We start from the raw sequence: 18,258 nt of genomic DNA on the forward strand, positions 1-18,258 counted from the left end.
TACCAGGTAATATCTGTATCCACAACAGGAATCCTCAAATCACAGACTGATTGGGTTGGAAGCTGGGACCTTAAAGCTCCTCCAGCTCCAACCGCTGCCATGGGCAGGACCCCTTCCACTGGAGCAGCTTGCTCTAAGCCCCTGTGTCCAACCTGGCCTTGAGCACTGCCAGGGATCTGTAGTGGGTCATTTTTGGAGCAACCAGGGGTTAAGGTGACTATTTAAGAAGCATTTAAGGCACTGATTGTTTAAGAGGGGTGTGTGGGTACCATACATCATCTGGCTCAAGCCTGCACTAAGCCTTCAGCTGAGATTGAAGCTGGAATGAAGCTTCCATTTTCACCTCATGAAACATTACAGTTCATCACTCTCCTACTGAACAAAGACCACCAGCAGCACCGGTTTGCTGCTGTAAGAGACACTCTCAGGAACACTTGGCTTCATGTTTTCCAATCCAAAAGCCTAAACCCCCTCTCATTCTGCATCCCTCCAACACATATTTGAGTTCAATAGTGGGGTTTGCTATTAATAATGTGAGACCCAGTGACCAAAGCAACACGGGGAAGAGCAAGAGCTGACACACCACATCCTTACCCTGCTGCTCTTGCTCTACATGATTTATAGCACCTATCCCCATGTTCTAATCAATTCATCTCCCTGTAAATAAAGCCACCCTGCTCAACACCACCCTCCTTTCAACACAAGCTCTGTTAACATTTTCACCTCTTTTGTCACCAAGGAACGACAAGCAGCGGGATGCGGTGTCCGCAGCTCCCATCCCATCTGCTCCAACAAATGGGCTCCCTTCAAAACCTCCAGGTTTTAAGGAGGAGAGAATTGTCCCTGACCTCTCCAGACTAACACATGCCACCAATTCCTCACCCTTAGTGAGAAAAACGGGTTTCCCAGGTGCTTGGACCCTTCTCTTTCCTTCTGCAAAGGGGCAAATAACTCAGGAGCTCCCGTTCCCCACAGCACCTTACCCCACAGATGGGCTTCACCAGCCTTTCTTGCCAAAAACATAACTCTGCAGAGGCAAAGCACCTGTCTCTAGCCCTGATTAACTCTTCTTACCTATCAAAAGAGGTTGAGGAAACCAGTCCCTGTAATGAGAAACTCCTCCCAGCTGCCCTGCACAGTCCTACCATCAAGCTGGGAAGTGGGAGAAGAGTCTTGGAGCCTTCATCCTTGCAAGGGAGCAGGCTCAGGATAACATCTGGTGGTCAGATAACACTTCCTTCCTCTCATACCTTTTGCTGAGAAAGGAAGCACAGAAGAGATGCTTTAGTTCTCTTCGCAGCTCAAAACTAAAGGCATTTATTTACTTGCAAAATACATGCGACACACACATTAGAGAAACAAGCAGTGATGAGGATGGGAACATCTGCCTGGAGGAAGATTTTTCTATCCCACTGAAGTCATCTTGCAAAATAACTCCATAAAGCCAGTTCTGCATATTGAAGAGCATCACATGCTGTTTGGCTAAATGCACAATTGCTGGGACACAAGTTTAAAAGCTGTCATCTTTCAGGTTCACTTGGCAAATCCCTTTCGCGCCTGCTCCTTTACTCAACTGCAGAATACAGGGTAGAGAAAACGAGCAGCAATGGCTTAATATGATCATCAGCACGAAAATTGCTTTGTTTGAATCAGAGAATCCCAGACTGGTTTGTGCTGGAAGGGAACTTAGAGCTCCTCCAGCTCCAGCCCCTGCCACGGGCAGGGACCCCTTCCACTGGAGCAGCTTGCTCCAAGCCCCTGTGTCCAACCTGGCCTTGAGCACTGCCAGGGATGGGGCAGCCACAGCTTCTCTGGGCACCCTGTGCCAGCGCCTCAGCACCCTCACAGGGAACAGCTTCTGCCTAAGAGCTCAGCTCAGTCTCCCCTTGGGCAGGTTCAAGCCATTCCCCTTGGCCTGTCCCTACAGGCCCTTGTCCCATGCCCCTCTCCGGGTTTCCTGCAGCCCCTTTAGGCGCTGGAAGACTGTTACAATGCAGCGCCCTCCCAGTCCTGCTCCTGAGAAAGCCCAAGAGCACAGGGTGCGATGCCCTTCTGCTTCTCAACCCGCATGTACCTCAAGCATCACCCCTGCACTTTGTATTGGAAGGAAATGGATAACAACCTCCTACAGATCTTTCCAAGACAGTAACTTGTAGAACTGATGACAACCTCAGCACTCCACCCTGAATCACTCGGTGCAACATTTCCAGACCCCAAGCTCCTCTTTTGCTCCTCAGGCTGCCTGCCTGAGGAGAAACCAGGTTTGGAATCATCCAAACATAGATTTGTTGGTTTAAAACCCTAAGATTCATGCCAGCGCACGTTGGTGCTGTTAAGGAATAAGTTACACCTGGGTTTGCCTCATCCAAACAACTCTGCTGCAAGGCTACCATCCTCCCTTGGAGTTACAGGGAGGCGAAGTGCTTTTCCATCCTTATTCAGGGATTTATTCCAAGGTATAATCCTGCGAGGCAGCTCTGGGAGCTAGAGCTGTAGCCAGAAAGGGAATAACGCAAAAGCACTGGGACTCTGCTGCCATCTCAGCCCTGTCCTGGTCACCCTCCATCACCCAGCAGCTATTTGGGCAGCACTGATTTAGAGGCAGGCAACTGCATGGTCTCAATCTTCAACTGATTTCACATAAAGCTGCTAAATCTCAGCTGAGGTCTATCAAAGCTATGGAAGCCGGTGCAGCCAGAGGTCACATACAGAAGCATGCTGCCTAAGTCCTTAACTCCCACTGGAGTTCTTCTATAGTCTTATTTGATACGGTCACCATACACCTCTGAGGGCCCTGGCTATGAGCTGCAGGCTCCTTTCCTCCCTGTGTTTGAGGAAACCTGCTGTGGGTCACTGAAAGTCAGGGTCGAGCTTTAGAACAGATTGAGCCATTCCTCAGTAGACAAAATAAACCTCCCCTGCCTCGTGCTCTCATAGCCAGCCTCTCTCCTTGATAATAACCCACTGGTAACCAAGGCCTGGGCTTCCTCCCAGCTCCTCTCTGATAAACGCAGGCACTAAACACAGATCTGGTCCCAAAGTTTAACACGTAACAAGTGACAACCATTATCTTGCGATAAAATGCCCTCCAAGGGCTGGGCTCGAATCCCTTCCATCATTCCTCCACCATGCAGGAGCTCTGGATGTTGAGTATCTCTGTGATACTCAAATGACCCCAGCTTGGAGATGAGCTTGGAGAGCTGACCAGGAACCACACAGCTGCTCCAAGGCCTGAGACCATAGAATCATAGAATAGTTAGGGTTGGAAAGGACCTCAAGATCATCCAGTTCCAACCCCCCTGCCATGGGCAGGGACACCTCACACTAAACCATGGCACCCAAGGCTTCATCCAACCTGGCCTTGAACACTGCCAGGGATGGAGCATTCACAACCTCCCTGGGCAACCCATTCCAGTGCCTCAGCACCCTCACAGTAAAGAATTTCCTCCTTAGATCCAATCTAAACTTCTCCTGTTTAAGTTTTAACCCATTACCCCTTGTCCTGTCGCTACAGTCCCTGATGAAGAGTCCCTCCCCAGGATCCCTCTAGGCCCCCTTCAGACACTGGAAGCTGCTCTGAGGTCTCCACGCAGCCTTCTCTTTTCCAGGCTGAACAGCCCCAACTTCCTCAGCCTGTCTTCATATGGGAGGTGCTCCAGCCCCCTGAGCATCCTCGTGGCCTCCTCTGGCCTTGCTCCAACAGAAGGGGCAAGAAGTTTAGGGACTAACCCATCACCTGGGATCTCGCATTGCTCTCAGCACCTCAGATGCTTTATGCACAAACCCACTGCAGGACTTCTTGCCTACGGTGGTGCTGGAGAAACAGCAGCTTTGTAAGAGGCTCCTGATGAAAACAACTCAGGTTTTAAAGGAGAACAAGAAGCTTTCTCATGGCTGCAGCAGGTCTGGTTTTGGGTAGTGGAACACAACACACCCCAAACCAGGGGCTCCAGCAACCAACACTGCTGAGGTCTCTGCTTTGACCTTAAGCCACGGAAGAAAGCAAAAAGCACTTGAAAATGGCTGGGTAAGGATACGACAACACGAGCTTCCAGCAGCAGGAAACCAGGCGGTTGGCAGATAGCATGCGTGGGTTTGGCTCTTTACTTGCTCTTCCACACACTGGTAACAGCACCATTTGGCTTCTTTTTCCCCAGTGCTTCTTTCCCTCCCTGCCTGGACCCCATCCTGCAGCCGTGTCTGCGATGCAGAGGTTGTGAGGCTCAAAGTCAGCAAAGGCTGACTGGAAAAGCTTCACCTCCCGGGAGATGAAAGCCTCCAACAGGAGGTGGGGAGTGGGGTTTTGGGGCTGGGTTTTAGCTACGAGCTCCTCATGGAAAAGCTTTTAAGCCTGCAGTGACCACAGAGGAGATGGGAGCTCTTGCTCATGGCCACAGACAAGTTCAGAAGTAACTCATGGGTCAAAGTCTCCATCTCTGAAGCGAGCCAGACTTTGCCTCCTCATCCAGCACCAAGCTTTGCAAGGCTTTCCCCTACAGATATTCCTCACGTGGGCACGACTGGGCAAGGACTGCACTCTGGCTCAGGAGAGCTGGTGTCTGTACAACACCCCAGTGACTAATATAATGCATCTCCATTGATCCCCAGCCCCTCAAGCCTTTGATCAAGCAGGAAAGGGAGCTACAGCCACACTGGCTGAGATAAGGGTGGTTGCAAGGATGGGGTACCCAGGACCAGCCTCAACCTGCTGCCGGGACACACGTCTGTGTGCAAGGAGAAAGAGCCAAGGCACTTGGTAAAGGATATCTGACAGCTGGGAAGGCATCTCTGCTGCTGTGTCTGAGTGCACGGGGAGCTGAGCTGCAGGTATGAGACATGAAGTCTTGTCTTCAGCCACGCAAGAGCAGCACAGAAACAAGAACGTTCCCTTCCTCACTGGGCTGTCCCCGCAAGCCTCAGTGGCAGCAGCTCAGTGTTTGAAGAGCTCATCCTGCACCAAACCTCTGCCCAGGCTGGCAATGGTGCTGAGCTCTGAGCTGAAGCACCCCAGGCTGGCAATGGTGCTGGGCTCTGAGCTGAATTACCCCAGGCTGGCAATGGTGCTGGGCTCTGAGCTGAATTACCCCAGGCTGGCAATGGTGCTGGGCTCTGAGCTGAATTACCCCAGGCTGGCAATGGTGCTGGGCTCTGAGCTGAATTACCCCAGACTGGCAATGGTGCTGGGCTCTGAGCTGAAGCACCTCATGCTGGCAACGGTGCTGAGCTCTGAGCTGAAGCACCTCATGCTGGCAATGATGCTGGGCTCTGAGCTGAAGCACCCCATGCTGGCAATGATGCTGGGCTCTGAGCTGAAGCACCCCATGCTGGCAATGGTGCTGGGCTCTGCCTACACTGCAGGCACCAACCAAACCCAACCCCTTGGCCAAGCAGGCTGCACCACCATAGCCCAAAGGCCGAGTTCTCTGCACTGGCAGCCAGAGCTTAACAACCACCCTCACTGGCTTCCCGTGCCCAGAAATCCCTCTGCACCCTGCGTGTCCTCAGGCGTACCTAAAAGGATTTTACAGGCTTGGAACACAGCATTGCACATGAAAGGAGACACAGACTGCAAGATCCAAGACCTCGCTTGCTACCAATGGCAGCAATGACAGGGAAAAGAGCCAGTTCGGGGCAGGATGCTGGGGTCAGTAGTACGTGTTGCTGTAAGTCAACCTGCCCTATCACCAGAGCTGGGGACAGGAAATACTGAAGATAGCTAAAACTCGACAGACTCATATTCAGATCCGATTGCAGAATTAGGTATGAAGGTCAAGGCAGGGAGATAAGTAGGTGAAACATCATAACCCACAATTAACCTATGGCTCATCAGCTAATCTGTGCTCCCATCCTGACCCTGGGAAAACACACATGAGCTCCAACACAACAGCACAGGCACAGGGGCTGAGCTGGGAGGTGGCAACCCCTCAACCCACAGCAACACCAGTGCGTTTGGCACATCCCTACCTTGATTTTTCAATCATATCTCATTAACACGTCCCTGGAGGGGGACACAAAGGATGGGCGAAATAAGGAGAACTTTGTGCGCCCATGTACATGTTCGCTGCTCTTTCTAGAGGCACCTCAAACCCATCAGGTCACGAGCAAATAGGACAAACACCAGCAGGCTCTTGTTAATCGGCCCCGGGTAACCCATCACACAAGCCCTTCAGCAGCTTACTCTGCCTTAAGAGTTTACTTCACCCAGTTCTCAAGCCAGCTATAATTACACTCAGGCACTCAGCTACCAGACACTAACAGAAGGAGACACAACAGGAATCACAAAGCCATCAGCCCAAGATACTTTCCACTCCTCTTCCTGGCCTTTCTGCAGGCGCCTCACACCAAAAACCAGGACGCATGCCGCGAGCGTATCCTCAAAGAGCATTTGCCATTTCCTAGTAAACCAGCAGCACGAGGCGAACATAAGCTTGCTATTAGCAAAGAGCAGAATCTAGGCCATCTGATGTCTTAAACTTCCTTATTAATTCAGCCGTGGCTGGTAAAAGCACAACTCTAAAGCAACGTGTGAATTCAAATAACCGGTTCCCCGTCTAATCCATTTGCATTGCTTTCTACCGCAGTGCAGTTAATTCAATGGCTCTCTTTATAAATTCACTTTCCCCAGAAGTCTCATTAGCCAAATTAATACGATGCATATAGAGCACTTAACCCTTCAAAGAGACCAGTTTTAACAAAAGCCTCGCTTTACCTGCCAGCTGACGCATCCCTCTGACCAATTCAGAAGGCAGAGGGGCAGAGCCAGCACATGAAAAACAACTCGCTATTACAAAGCAACCACAGAAGAATCATCCCACACCACATCCCACGATACCTCCAAGTCTCCAGAATAAATACATAATGCAAAGGAGACAGGGAACAATCTCCTGGTGAAACACACAGTGAAATCCAAGTCAAAGCATACCCAAAAAGTGGGAGAGTGCCCAAGCAGCTAACCAGCCCATCAAAACCACCTCCTGCAGTTGGGATGCATGAACAGATCACTCAGTTCTTGTCGGCATCAACCACCCAGCTGAGTTAGAGGTTGAAACATGCCTCCCGTTATGTCCAAACCCAAACCTTTTGTACACCACTTCAAATTATAGCAGTCAGAGGTCACATTACAACAGAACAGGAAATACATTGCAAACATGTGAATTTTAACTACAAACATCAACTTCTAGAAGAAAAGGCATGAGTCTCCCCTCCCCGCTCCCCTCATCACCAGCAACATCCACAACTGCTCCCATTTACAACCGTTTCATATAAATGCTGATACCAGCACCCCATAAACACATCAACAGCTTTGCCTCAGCATTGCTTGGCTTTCCATATCAACACATACAAATTATGAACAGCATTCTGGGTTAAAGCAGTGTTAATTCAAGCAGTTTATCAAGTCAAAATAAGAGCTCTAGCTTGCCAAGTGAAAACCTGGATTCACCCACACAGCTTCTTGCTCCAGGTAGGCAGAGAAACCCCCCATCCATCAAAGAATGCCCCAAGCAAACACAGAAGATACACTGAAGAGTTGGTTCCTTCATTCCCATCCCCAGAGAGGATGGAGCAGCACATTATCCAAAGCAAGTATGTTAGTAACAGTCAGTAAACTGGAGAACCGAGAGGACAAAAAGGCAAACAACAAAACCATCTTCTTTTACATTACAATTCAGTTCAACCTCTTAAACCCCCTTACCTGTTTTAGGGATTTACACAGCTCTCTGCCCCAGGAACCTTGGAGAGCACAACCATGGCATCCTTTTGGTGAAAGGCACAGCCTAGCAATGGTCCCGCATGGCTGCAGGACAGCACTAGGTTCGTTATCCACAGGAGGTTAAAGTATGTCAAGGCAATCAAGGGCAAGCTTGCATTTCAAGGTGTCTTCATCTGCATGTCACATTAATTCTAACAGACAGCATAACCACGAGAGGTTTCTGAAGCCAACGATGCAGCAGTGTTAGCTTCCTCTTGATAGCTGCAGTTGTCAAACGTGCCCCGAAGTCTCCTGTAGCCAACATGGAGTTGTACTCCTGCACTGGAACAGCCTTCCACACCTCAGGAGCCCCCAATACCAGGAGAACGCAGCAACTACAGCACACAACATTGTCAGGCCGCCTCTTTTCTCCTCTCACCATCTGTACTACACAGGGAGGTGACTGCAAGCAAAGCCGCAGCCGTACCTGGGGCGCGATCAGGGTGCATGCACATCCAAGGCGTGTGGAACCATTTGCTTCAAAACCGGTCAAAATAAGGCACTGAGACACCAACGCAAAGGTTTTTAAATTACCGACTCTAGCTCTCAGGAACTCTTCATCCATTCAGCACTAAACCCATCACTGCATAACTTGAAGAGCCCCAGGAGATGGAGGAGCGCCTCGCGCGTGTCAGGAAAGGCTTTTATTTAACATCATTTAAACACTTTTTTAAGGACTCATTTCTCTTTTTCTTTTGGCAATTTTGGTGCAAAACGTTTTGTTTTTTTTTTTTTAACGTGCAAGGCTTTTTTTTTTTTTTTCTCTTCAAACTTAAAAACCAAAAACCAAAAAAAACAACCAAAAACAACCAAAAAAAGACAGAATCAAAACTAAAGCCAAACATGGTGGGTGAACAAAAGAAATCACAAACTTAAAATTCAGCAACTCCAGCTCTTCGAACCAGCGAAGCCCCAGACTTGGCCACCGTTCTCAGATGCAGGGCGGTGCTTCCCTGCTTCTTGCATGCCAGCATCAGCACCGCTTCCCCGTCAAGGTGAGGAGTAAAGCAGCAAGTGACCCCCTTTTTCACTGCCGCCAAAGGGGGGGGCCACGGCACGACAATCAACTAGATTCCTTCCGCTCTGGTACAAGAGGTTGGTCAAGGCCAAAGTGTCGCTTCTCGCTCAAGACCCACAACTATGAGATCAAGCAGTGAGCAGCAGCAGCAGCACGGAACCCCTCCGCTGCAAACAAAGGGGGTCACAACGTTTGTCGTCAATTCACTTCCAGGCAGAAAAACCAACTTTTCCTCAAAAGAAACAATTTATTTAGAACGAAACAAAATCAGCTCAACTGTGAGCGCATGTTTTGAGTGACAGCTACTTTTAAGCTGTGTGAGCCATAAAAAGGGTATTCCTTTACTTTTCCAGCAATCTTGTGTACACAGCACAAAGCAAAGAGGTCATTTTTTTTTTCCACTTAAAACACGGGCATTGGCATCACAATAGCAGATACACAACTTTTTTTTTTTTAAAGCTGCCATTTTAGTAAAATGCACAAATACTAAACAGATAAGCTTTCTTCCATCAAGAGGCCCATGTAAATTCCACATAAGCCACAGCTTCTCTTCCCAAAGGTCCATTAGAGCTTGGTATCCCATGCGGTTGTCGTCTGCAGTCCACCAGCTTTTGCTTTGTAGGAGGAAAGAAAATGTTATTTCAATACAAATGTATACAACAGATTTGTTTCTTTTCTTTTTTCCCCCTTCCTGCATTATACAGATGAATATAAAGAGCTATGAGGCCTTTCTGAATATTCTACTTGGACTTCAGAAAGCACCAATACCACCCACGGGCACAAAACCTTGAAATGAAGTCACCTTCTAGGTATAGATGCAGAACAAGTAGTGCAGGGCTTCCTTTTGCACAAACGTTAAACTAGGCTTACAGTACTGATGATTATTCAACTTGCAGTAACAGTTAACGGGACACACGAAAATAATTAACCAGGAGAAAACCCAACGGAACCGGGGATAATTCAGTTGGCTTTCCTCAGAAGACCAACTCCTGAAGGCAACTTTGCAACAGAAATAGGAAATGTAGTGTTCCATGTTTCTTTTGTTCTCGTTTTGCTGTGGAATTCTAACGGCAGAAAACTCCAATATGAAAGAAAAGGTCATATCAAAAACACACCTAATAGAATTTAAAAGTGTTACTATTCAAGTACTATTTCTCAGCCATCATTTTCACACAATCAAAACTGTGGGAAGTTGAATATTCCGTGAACCATTCTCCAAACCATACGGTCTGCTTTAAGCCTAATGCAAAACATCATCCCAATCGTTCTGTTTATAACTCACTGGACTATCTGTCCTTTGGTGCTATCTGCAGAAAGCACTAAGGGGGGAGACAAAAGGGAAAGAACCCCAAAAGCTCTGTTAGTCACACAGCAAGAACTTCTTCCACTTCAACAGGCACACAGCAGACTCCCCAGGAGCACTGCCCTCAACACTGGTTTGCTTAAAGCCAGGAACTGTGATTTCCCAAGCCATTTTTTCCCTGAGTCCTCAGAAGTTTTGAGCCTGTCTTCATAATTTTGAGTCACTCCTCCCCATTAATACTTTAAGGCCTTTCACTTCAGTTACCATCAACCAGATGGTTCCTCAACCAATGCAAGAAATAGAGAACTCTTTTCTCCTCTCACCAGTCACCAAAGCACTTCAATCCTTTAACATCCTTGTTGATAAGAGAGAAGGTGAGGTTTGTGGGCCTGGCACGTAAAACCCTTCTCTCTACGATGCTATTTGTAACCCAGAAGCCTGAAACCTCTGGAGTTGAGGGTAACATCAGTGTTCACACCGCAGTCCCAGAGAACAGCAGACTGCACACGAGACAGGAGCAAACAAAGCCACTGGCCGGCAGCCAAGGAAGTTGCATAAAGTTTCCAATGCAAAATAAAACCCCCAGTAATAAAAGCTTAAACAAAAGTCTGAGTCATTTGAGGTTCTTTCCCCAAAGCATAAAGCAAAAACTATGAAATGATTCAGGAAAAGGACATCCTTTTTCCACACTAATTCAACAAACGCATGAAACAGCGGAACAGCAGCTGCACACAACGGTGGAAGAAACATTGAGCTCTCTGCTAAGAGCAATGTAAATGCTGAACACAGTGAGAGAGCTGAAGTCTGCTACATCCATTTTGCTCTATACACAAGTGGTATTACACTTCTACTTCTGTTCAGCCCTGGCCAAGCCAACGTTTAGTGGACAGTTACTCCAATGGTGCACACTTCAGAGCCTAAGAGCACAGCCAACCAAGCTGCACCAGCCTTGATGGCAGCACGTCAACTTCAGTACTGGCAAAACAAAATGTTGCCAGTCAACTGGGTTTGGACATTTAAGAACCCTCAAAGGGTATTAAAACCCTTGCTTACAAAACAGAGCAGCAACCACAAATAAACCAGATTTAAAGAAGCAGGTACTCCGTAGGGAACCAGAAAACCTGGAGTCAAATACAGCCTCGCCTGGTCCTTCTTACCCTCCGGCACAGCCCAATTTGGACTCATGAAAGCCCGTGGCAGGTACAACCACCTCTAGTTTACAAGGAAAAAGGGAAGTGCACCTAGGATGCTCTTTCCAAAAGGGTTCCCACACTGAGTTTGCTTTGACAAGCCATGTTGACCCCAAGTTTTATGGGTTTTAAAAGCGGGTGCCTGCTGTGTATCAGCGTAACAAACACTGTCCTTGGCAAGTGTAAATGTTGAACACAAACAACATTAGTGCTTCTTTTATACTTTTTGGTTTGGGGCAGATTTGAATTCCCAGCAGTTCAAGTTTGTTGGCTTTAAAACTCCACGCTTGCAAGTGACTTGGGTCAGATGGAATGAGAAAACTCCCTCAGTACCTCGAGTGAGTTCGCAGCAGTGGTGATAAGCCGCTGGCACACAACAGGCACCTGCTCGAATTAAAACAGACATTCTTTGCAACAAGTGGTAAATAAGTTGTATCTTCCAAAACAAATCATTATCCGAGTTACCGGTGTCATTTGAATAAACTCTCATTGTTAATAGTAAGATGAACAGCTGAATTCTGAGACCGATTTACATTCACACTGAAGGACAAACCAGAAATCCTGGAGTTTACCCTCAAACATTTAAGAGCATTAAATGAGGCTTTTGTGTTTCCATAGAAAAAGAAAAGTAGCTATAAAATCAAAATCTGGTTTCAAGATATGCTGCCACGTGCAAGTTCTCAGTCAGATAAAGGAAACTGAAGCCCACGTAAAGCAAAGAACTCTGTGACGAGTGGTTCAGTAAAGCTTATCACAGAAATTAATCTTGTGACAGTGAACATCAAGCAAGTACAGTCACACTTCATGTTGTGCCCATAAAATACATTCAAGTTCTTCCTTCATCTGCTATTTGCACCATTCTGCATTTTGAACTCAATTTTTGAGGTGCAAGTTGAAACAGAAAATACAGGGTACCAGCTACCCAAGGAATACATCAGAGGATGGACCGAGTAAAACAGCATCACTTTTACACTGCCCAAGTCTCTGAAAACATGGCTAAGTGCAAGGCTACATTCTGGGTTTAAGTGCAAGATTACAATTTGGAGGCCTGTAAATAGATACAGTCAGATTTACGCTGCAGTTTGGAAGCCAGCTGCAACATCCCCTCAGTTGTTGAACAAAACAACAGGGATTTAGATCCCTTCTTCATGCCTGTATCAGCAGAGTGGCCAAGGCAGCTGAAGAAAAGTGCCCAATGAGTGGGGAAAAGCACACAAGAAAATGAACTAAGTTCTTTAGAAAAAGATAAGCAAAGTTTCCTCCCAGAATCTCAGGAATGAGAGTTCAAACCTCAGCATCTTGGAGTATTTTTAATACTTCTCCAAGATGCTAAACCCCATTTTCCTCCAGATGCCTATAAAATGCTAAAACCTCATGTAATGCCCACTGTACTGTACCTGAAAAGTCCCCAGCAGACAGCAGTTCCTTGCTATTAACAACGAGGTAAAATGTTAATGAGAACTTTCCTGTAATTAACTTATCACAGAATTAAAACCATCTCTGGAGAGAAGCACACTTGCTCAAGAGTTTGCACTGTGGAACCAGACCCTGCTGTACCTGCAACTGTTTGAAAAGGGGGGGGGAAAAGGCAGTAAAACCTAAAAGCCCACAATAGAACTAAACTTATTTCTTAAAGCACCTCCTTGTTTCTTGCATATGAGAGGAAGCACAAGACATTCATGGTTTGTAACAAAGTCCTCAGCTCTTTACCAACCATTGCCACTGCTACAAACCCAAAGTGCATTTATGGGATACAACAGAACTGAGGGCAATAGGAGGAATACACCTTGTTAAGAAAGCATACTTTCAGTGCATGCATTTGGAGGGGCTGGATGAGATCCTCACACACCCAATAAAGAGCAATTCAATGTTCTGCAGTGTACCCGAGAGCAGGTGCTGCTCCCCTGGAGGACATTAACCTGGAGCCATGCAACTCAAGGGGAAAACCACTCAGGAAAGGGATCGCGCGTGCCCCACGGGGCCGCCAGACCTGAGGCCACAATGGAATTTCAAGGACTCCAAAACAAAACCATGACACCAGTCTGTTAGTAAAGACGTGCGGTTTTTCCCATTTCAATCGAGTGCTTTAAATCTGGTCTTTGAGGTTTTGGAACTCTGAGGATGAGCTTTTAAAATACATGAAATGAAAAAAGGACACGAATCAAGATTAAGAAGAGGGGAATTTGGGTCTTTCCACCCCCACTTCTCTTTTTTTTTTTTTTCTCTCATTTTTTTATGTTTTTTTGTAAATCAAAGCAGGCCGAGCCTCCCTGCTGTCCCCACCGCCAGGGGATTCCCAAAGTACCCTATTCTTGCTAACAGCTATCCAACCTTTCTGGCTTCTAACTTTATAGAAACAAAAAACATAGTAACAGAAAAACGGGCAGGGGGAAAAAAAAAAATCACCTACAAACCAAGATCTAATTTAAAACAACAACAGGGCTGGCTAAGGCTGTATCCCATAGCACCTGGCACACGCTGGAGGGGTCTGTGTGGAAGAAGAGGCAGGGTTGGGTACAGAGAACACGAGGGCCTTAGGATGCCCCACGGACAATGACCATGACCAGATAGTCATCCTCTGATTTGGCCAGCGCCTTGGCCGTGGAGTCCAGGAATTGCTGGGAGAAATCGCAGGGTGGAAAAGCGTGCAGGACCCCGCTGTTCTCCTTGTCTTTGTTACCCCCCACAGGGAGGCTGATCACCCCAGCAGCCTGCTTTTGCTTTAGATAGGACACCAGATTCCTGAGTGGCCTCTGGGTGGAGGTGGTGGCAGCCTCGCTAGCTCCGGCTGCAGAGCGGTTGTCTGATGCGCCAGGCACAGCCAAAAGGATGGCGTAGCCGTTGGGACCCGCCACTTTGATGCGGCGATTGACCTCATCCAGCTTGGGCTGGTCCAGGCGAAGACGTTGGGTGATCTTGAGCTGAGCCACTTTCCCACCAGTTGCTCCCTCCACGAGGAGGCTGCTGGCAACACCGAGGTCCCCCTGAAGCAGATGCATGTTGGACGGGAAGTTGCTGTTCTTCAGCAGGAGCATCCCCTGCCAAGCCAAGCACAGCTTAGAGGCTCCCCCAGCTTGTGCCGCCCCGTCCTGCTGCTGTTTCTGAGGAGGAGGTTTGAGGCGGGACCCTCCACCACCTCCTTCCGTAGCACGTTCATCCTTTTTGGCCGGACTTTTGCACTCCTGCGCGGCGGCTGCCGCGGAAGCGCGATGTTTCCGCTCCCGTTCGGCAGAATTCTTGCGGTCGCGCTTTTCGTTCTGCCCCCGCTCCAGGCTGCCCCTGCGAGATTCCCGGACAGGAGAAGGCCGCTCCAAGAGGAGCAAGCGAGAGGAGGAGCGCTCAGGGTCGCTACTGTAACGCTCCCTCCCTCCAAGGAGCTCGGGGCTGCGGTCCGGAGGGGAGGTTGTGGTTAAACAGTGACGCTTACGGGAGGAAGAAGAGCGCTCGCTGTCTGGAGAACGGTCCAAGTGCCGGCCTCCATCCTCCGCCAGTCTCCGTTTCCTAGGCTGATCCCTACTACTACTGCCCAACTCCCTCTCCCCTCGGTCCCGCTCCAAGGACCAACCATCCCGGCGGCGATCCAGGCTTTCCAGTGGGTCATAGGCAGCTGCCCGATTACTCCTATCCCGTACAGGGGGTGGGGGGGCCACCCACTCTGTCTCGGGATAAAGGTCTCTGTCGCGGTCTCTATAGAGCAACGGTGGCGTCCTGTCCCGGGCCCCCCGAAGAGGATCAGGTGGGGCTCCCCGGTGAGCCCCAAAAGCAGCCGCCTCCGCCACAAGCTCGTAATGAGCAGGAGGTGGCAAGGGCAGAGGCTGCAGGTAGGGCTGCTGGTACCGATGCTCGGTGTCGGCAAAGTCTACGCGGAGCCGGCGATCCGGCCCACCCAAAGGAAAACCACGCATGTGGGTGCACGCGGCCTGCGCCGCATCCAGGCTCTCATACTGGATATAAGCCCAGGAATCACCTTTGCGGTAATCAATAGTGCGAATGGTGCCAAACCGATCAAACTCCCTGGCCAGGGCAGCAAGGGGCACCCAGGGCCCAAGGCCACCCACCCAGAGCCTGGTAGTCGGAGTGGCTTTACCATACCCAATCTTGATGGGGTTGCGGAGAAGCACCTTTCCTGACATGGCCAACTTGGCCCGGTGCGCCATGTCCAGGTTTTCAAACTTAAGAAACCCATAGGTGCTGGTCTGCCCCCGCCCCGGCCTTTTGATGTCCACCTCAGTGATGACCCCGAAGCGATCAAAAGCTCGGCGTAAATCGGACTCGCTCACGGTGATGTCCAGGTTGCCCAGGAACAAGGTGCGGTTGGCTCGCTGGTCGTCCTCGGGGCTGATCTCCTCCTCGCCAGCAGCTCCAGCACCTCCTCCTCCTCCTCCACGGAAGCCCCCGGCAGCCGCCACACCAGCCACTCGCTCCAGCCCATAGGCTGGCCGCACTCGTGCTTCGTAGAAACCCCCGTAATCCCTCTCCCTCTCCAGCTCCCTGGGCAGAGGGGGCGGAGGAGGCAAACGGCCCAGGGCGAGCTGCTGCAGCCGGTAGTCTCGGTAACCCAGGGCCCCGCCGCTCCCCGCGGGGGACAGCGCCCGCTGCGTCGCCCCGGCCGGAGGGTGCCGCACGGCCGCTGCCGCCGCCGCCGCCGCCACCCCTACGGCTGCCGTGCCATAGGGAGACTCCTTATCCAGCAGCGCCGGGGAGCGGCTGCCGCGGCGCCGGCTGCTCCCCGCGCCGCTCCCCACGTAGACGGCTTCGATTTTGAGCGGGCGGTCGTAGAGCACGAGGCGGCCGCGGGCGTGTTTGGCGGCGCGGGCGTCCTCGGGCCGGCGGAAGTTCACGAAGGCCACACGCTCGTCGGCGGCGCCGGTGCCGGGCGGGAGGCGGCTGATTTTGACGCTCACGTCGCCGAAGCGCTTGAACTCGTGGAAGAGCCCGTCCTCCACCGCCTCGTCGCTCAGCGCCGAGCCCAGCTCGCTGATCTTCAGCGTCTTGTACTCGCCGCCGCCCGACTCGGAGGAGGAGGAGGAGGACGGGGCCGCTGCCGGGGCGCGGGACTCACCCCCTCCGCCGCGGCTGCTGCTGCTGCTGCTGCGCGACGCCTCCGCCGCTTTCCCGCTGCCGTACCCGTGCCGGCTGCCCCCGCCGCCCGCCGCCGTCCCGGCCTCATACTCGCGGCTGCCGGCGCGCCCGGCCTTGTCCGGGTGTGGGGCCCGCCGGCTGCTCCCGCTGTTGCTGTCGTTGGAGGCCGCCGGTGCCGCCGCTTTCCCGGCGCTGCCGTTGGAGCCGCCGGAGCCGCTCGGCTTCTTGCTGCTCCGCTCGCCCCGCGCCGACGAGGACGAGGACGCCGAGTCCTCGCCGCCGCCGCCGCCCCGCGACCGCTTGGCTTTAGCGGGCGAGCGCTCCTTGCCCTTCATGGCGGCGGGCGGCGGGGCCCCGGCCCTGCTCCCGCCGGCGGCCTCACCGACTGACTGACCGCCGCGCTCACGCACCCGCCGCCATCTTGGAAGCCGCGGCCGCGGCGGGCCCAGCCCATCCCGGCTCCCATTGGTCTCTCGGCGACAGCCCGCCGTTCTCATTGGCCCACGGCAGCGAAGCCCCGCCCATCCCCTCGCTCCGCCCTCTCCGATTGGCTCAGCGCTCTGTCTTTCCGCCGGCCGGCCTCGCGCGCCCGCGAGGAGGGGACGGGAAGAGCCCGCCCTCACACTCGTCCCCGCCCCGATCGCTCATTGGGCAGTTAGAAAGGGCGCGGCCTTCTGATTGGGGGATTTTTGCTGCCAATCACAACGTTCAGACCGTGGGAGGACTTTCCCCGCTCATTGGCTATTGGGCAGAACTTATTTCCTCCTTCTGATTGGCTCTCTTACCTGTCTGTTGCTGTAGCCGTGCTGCGGCCCCGCCCCGCCCTTCCCCATTGGCCCGCTCACTCTGCCGCGGGTTCCCGTCGTCCCTCTCAACCTCTCGCGAGCTTCCCTATCCCCGCCCCCTCTCCTCATTGGTCAGCGATCCGTTTCCTTGCGCTGCTCTGGTTGGCTGAAGCCCACGCCGCTCCCAAACCCCGCCCTTCGCTTATCGTTGGGCCAGAAAAATCTCCCCAGGCACCTGATTGGATGCGGTCAGTCGCTTGGGGATAGGCTAAAGCTGCTATCAGTCACGCTTGCTCTGACTCTGATTGGTCAGCGCGGGGAAGGGGGCGGTCCGTCGGCAGAGCTGGCTGTGCGGCAGGGGCGCCGGGCTCAGACCGCGCCGTGCTGCGGCGCGGAGCGGGGCGGGGGCTGCGGGGTCCGCCCGTCCCCGCGGCCGGCGGGGCTGAGCCCGCAGCGCTGCAAACGGCCCCGGAGCTGCTGCGGGAGCCCGGGCCCGGTCTGCGTGTGGGAGCCAGGGGAGGAGGCGCAGGGCGCAGCCTCCATCGAAGCGCTCAGACCGTTCGCAGCGTTCGCCGTTAGAACAGAACGCTACCGATCCGTTCCCGTTTTCACTCGGGAGCTGCAGCTCAGGAGGAGGTGGGGGATGGGGAAGGACAGGTTTGGTTTCAGTCTGCTGAAAAGACCCATAAATCATGGACAATCCCCTCAAAATTCATCAATTCCCCCCCCCCCCCCCCCCAGCCCCAGTTCCACACCTCCAGGGCTGCTCTGCAGAGCTGCCCCTTTGCTCTGCGTCAGAACGCATCAAGGATCACCCCTGCGAGGGTGCTGAGGCGCTGGCACAGGGTGCCCAGAGAAGCTGTGGCTGCCCCATCCCTGGCAGTGCTCAAGGCCAGGTTGGACACAGGGGCTTGGAGCAAGCTGCTCCAGTGGAAGGGGTCCCTGCCCGTGGCAGGGGTTGGAGCTGGAGGAGCTTTAAGATCCCTTCCAACCCGAACCAGTCTGGGGTTCTGTGATCTATGAACTCCAGCAGTACTCGAGGAGGAAAACACAGCCCTGCAGCTGCGCTACAGCAGAACCTCATTTATCCAGCGATGCTTCAGCCCCCCTGAGCCCTGTTTTATAATCAC

At 51.9% G+C, this 18,258-nt stretch overlaps 1 protein-coding gene across 1 annotated transcript; it reads right to left on the minus strand.

The window, feature by feature from the left end:
- Positions 1-8,995: 8,995 nt before the first annotated feature.
- Positions 8,996-16,751, minus strand: RBM15 (RNA binding motif protein 15). The gene has a single exon (XM_065698014.1). The coding sequence runs from the start codon at positions 16,676-16,678 to the stop codon at positions 13,796-13,798; it is 2,883 nt and encodes a 960-aa protein (XP_065554086.1). The 5' UTR covers positions 16,679-16,751; the 3' UTR covers positions 8,996-13,795.
- Between the last annotated feature and the right edge of the window lie 1,507 nt (positions 16,752-18,258).

This window comes from Lathamus discolor, chromosome 19 (genome assembly GCF_037157495.1).
Source record: "Lathamus discolor isolate bLatDis1 chromosome 19, bLatDis1.hap1, whole genome shotgun sequence".
NCBI classification, from domain to species: Eukaryota; Metazoa; Chordata; class Aves; order Psittaciformes; family Psittacidae; genus Lathamus; species Lathamus discolor.

What these genes read in the sequence shown, in the direction of transcription:
- RBM15 (XM_065698014.1), bottom strand. Translation starts at nt 16,678, where the DNA reads ATGAAGGGCAAGGAGCGCTCGCCCGCTAAAGCCAAGCGGTCGCGGGGC.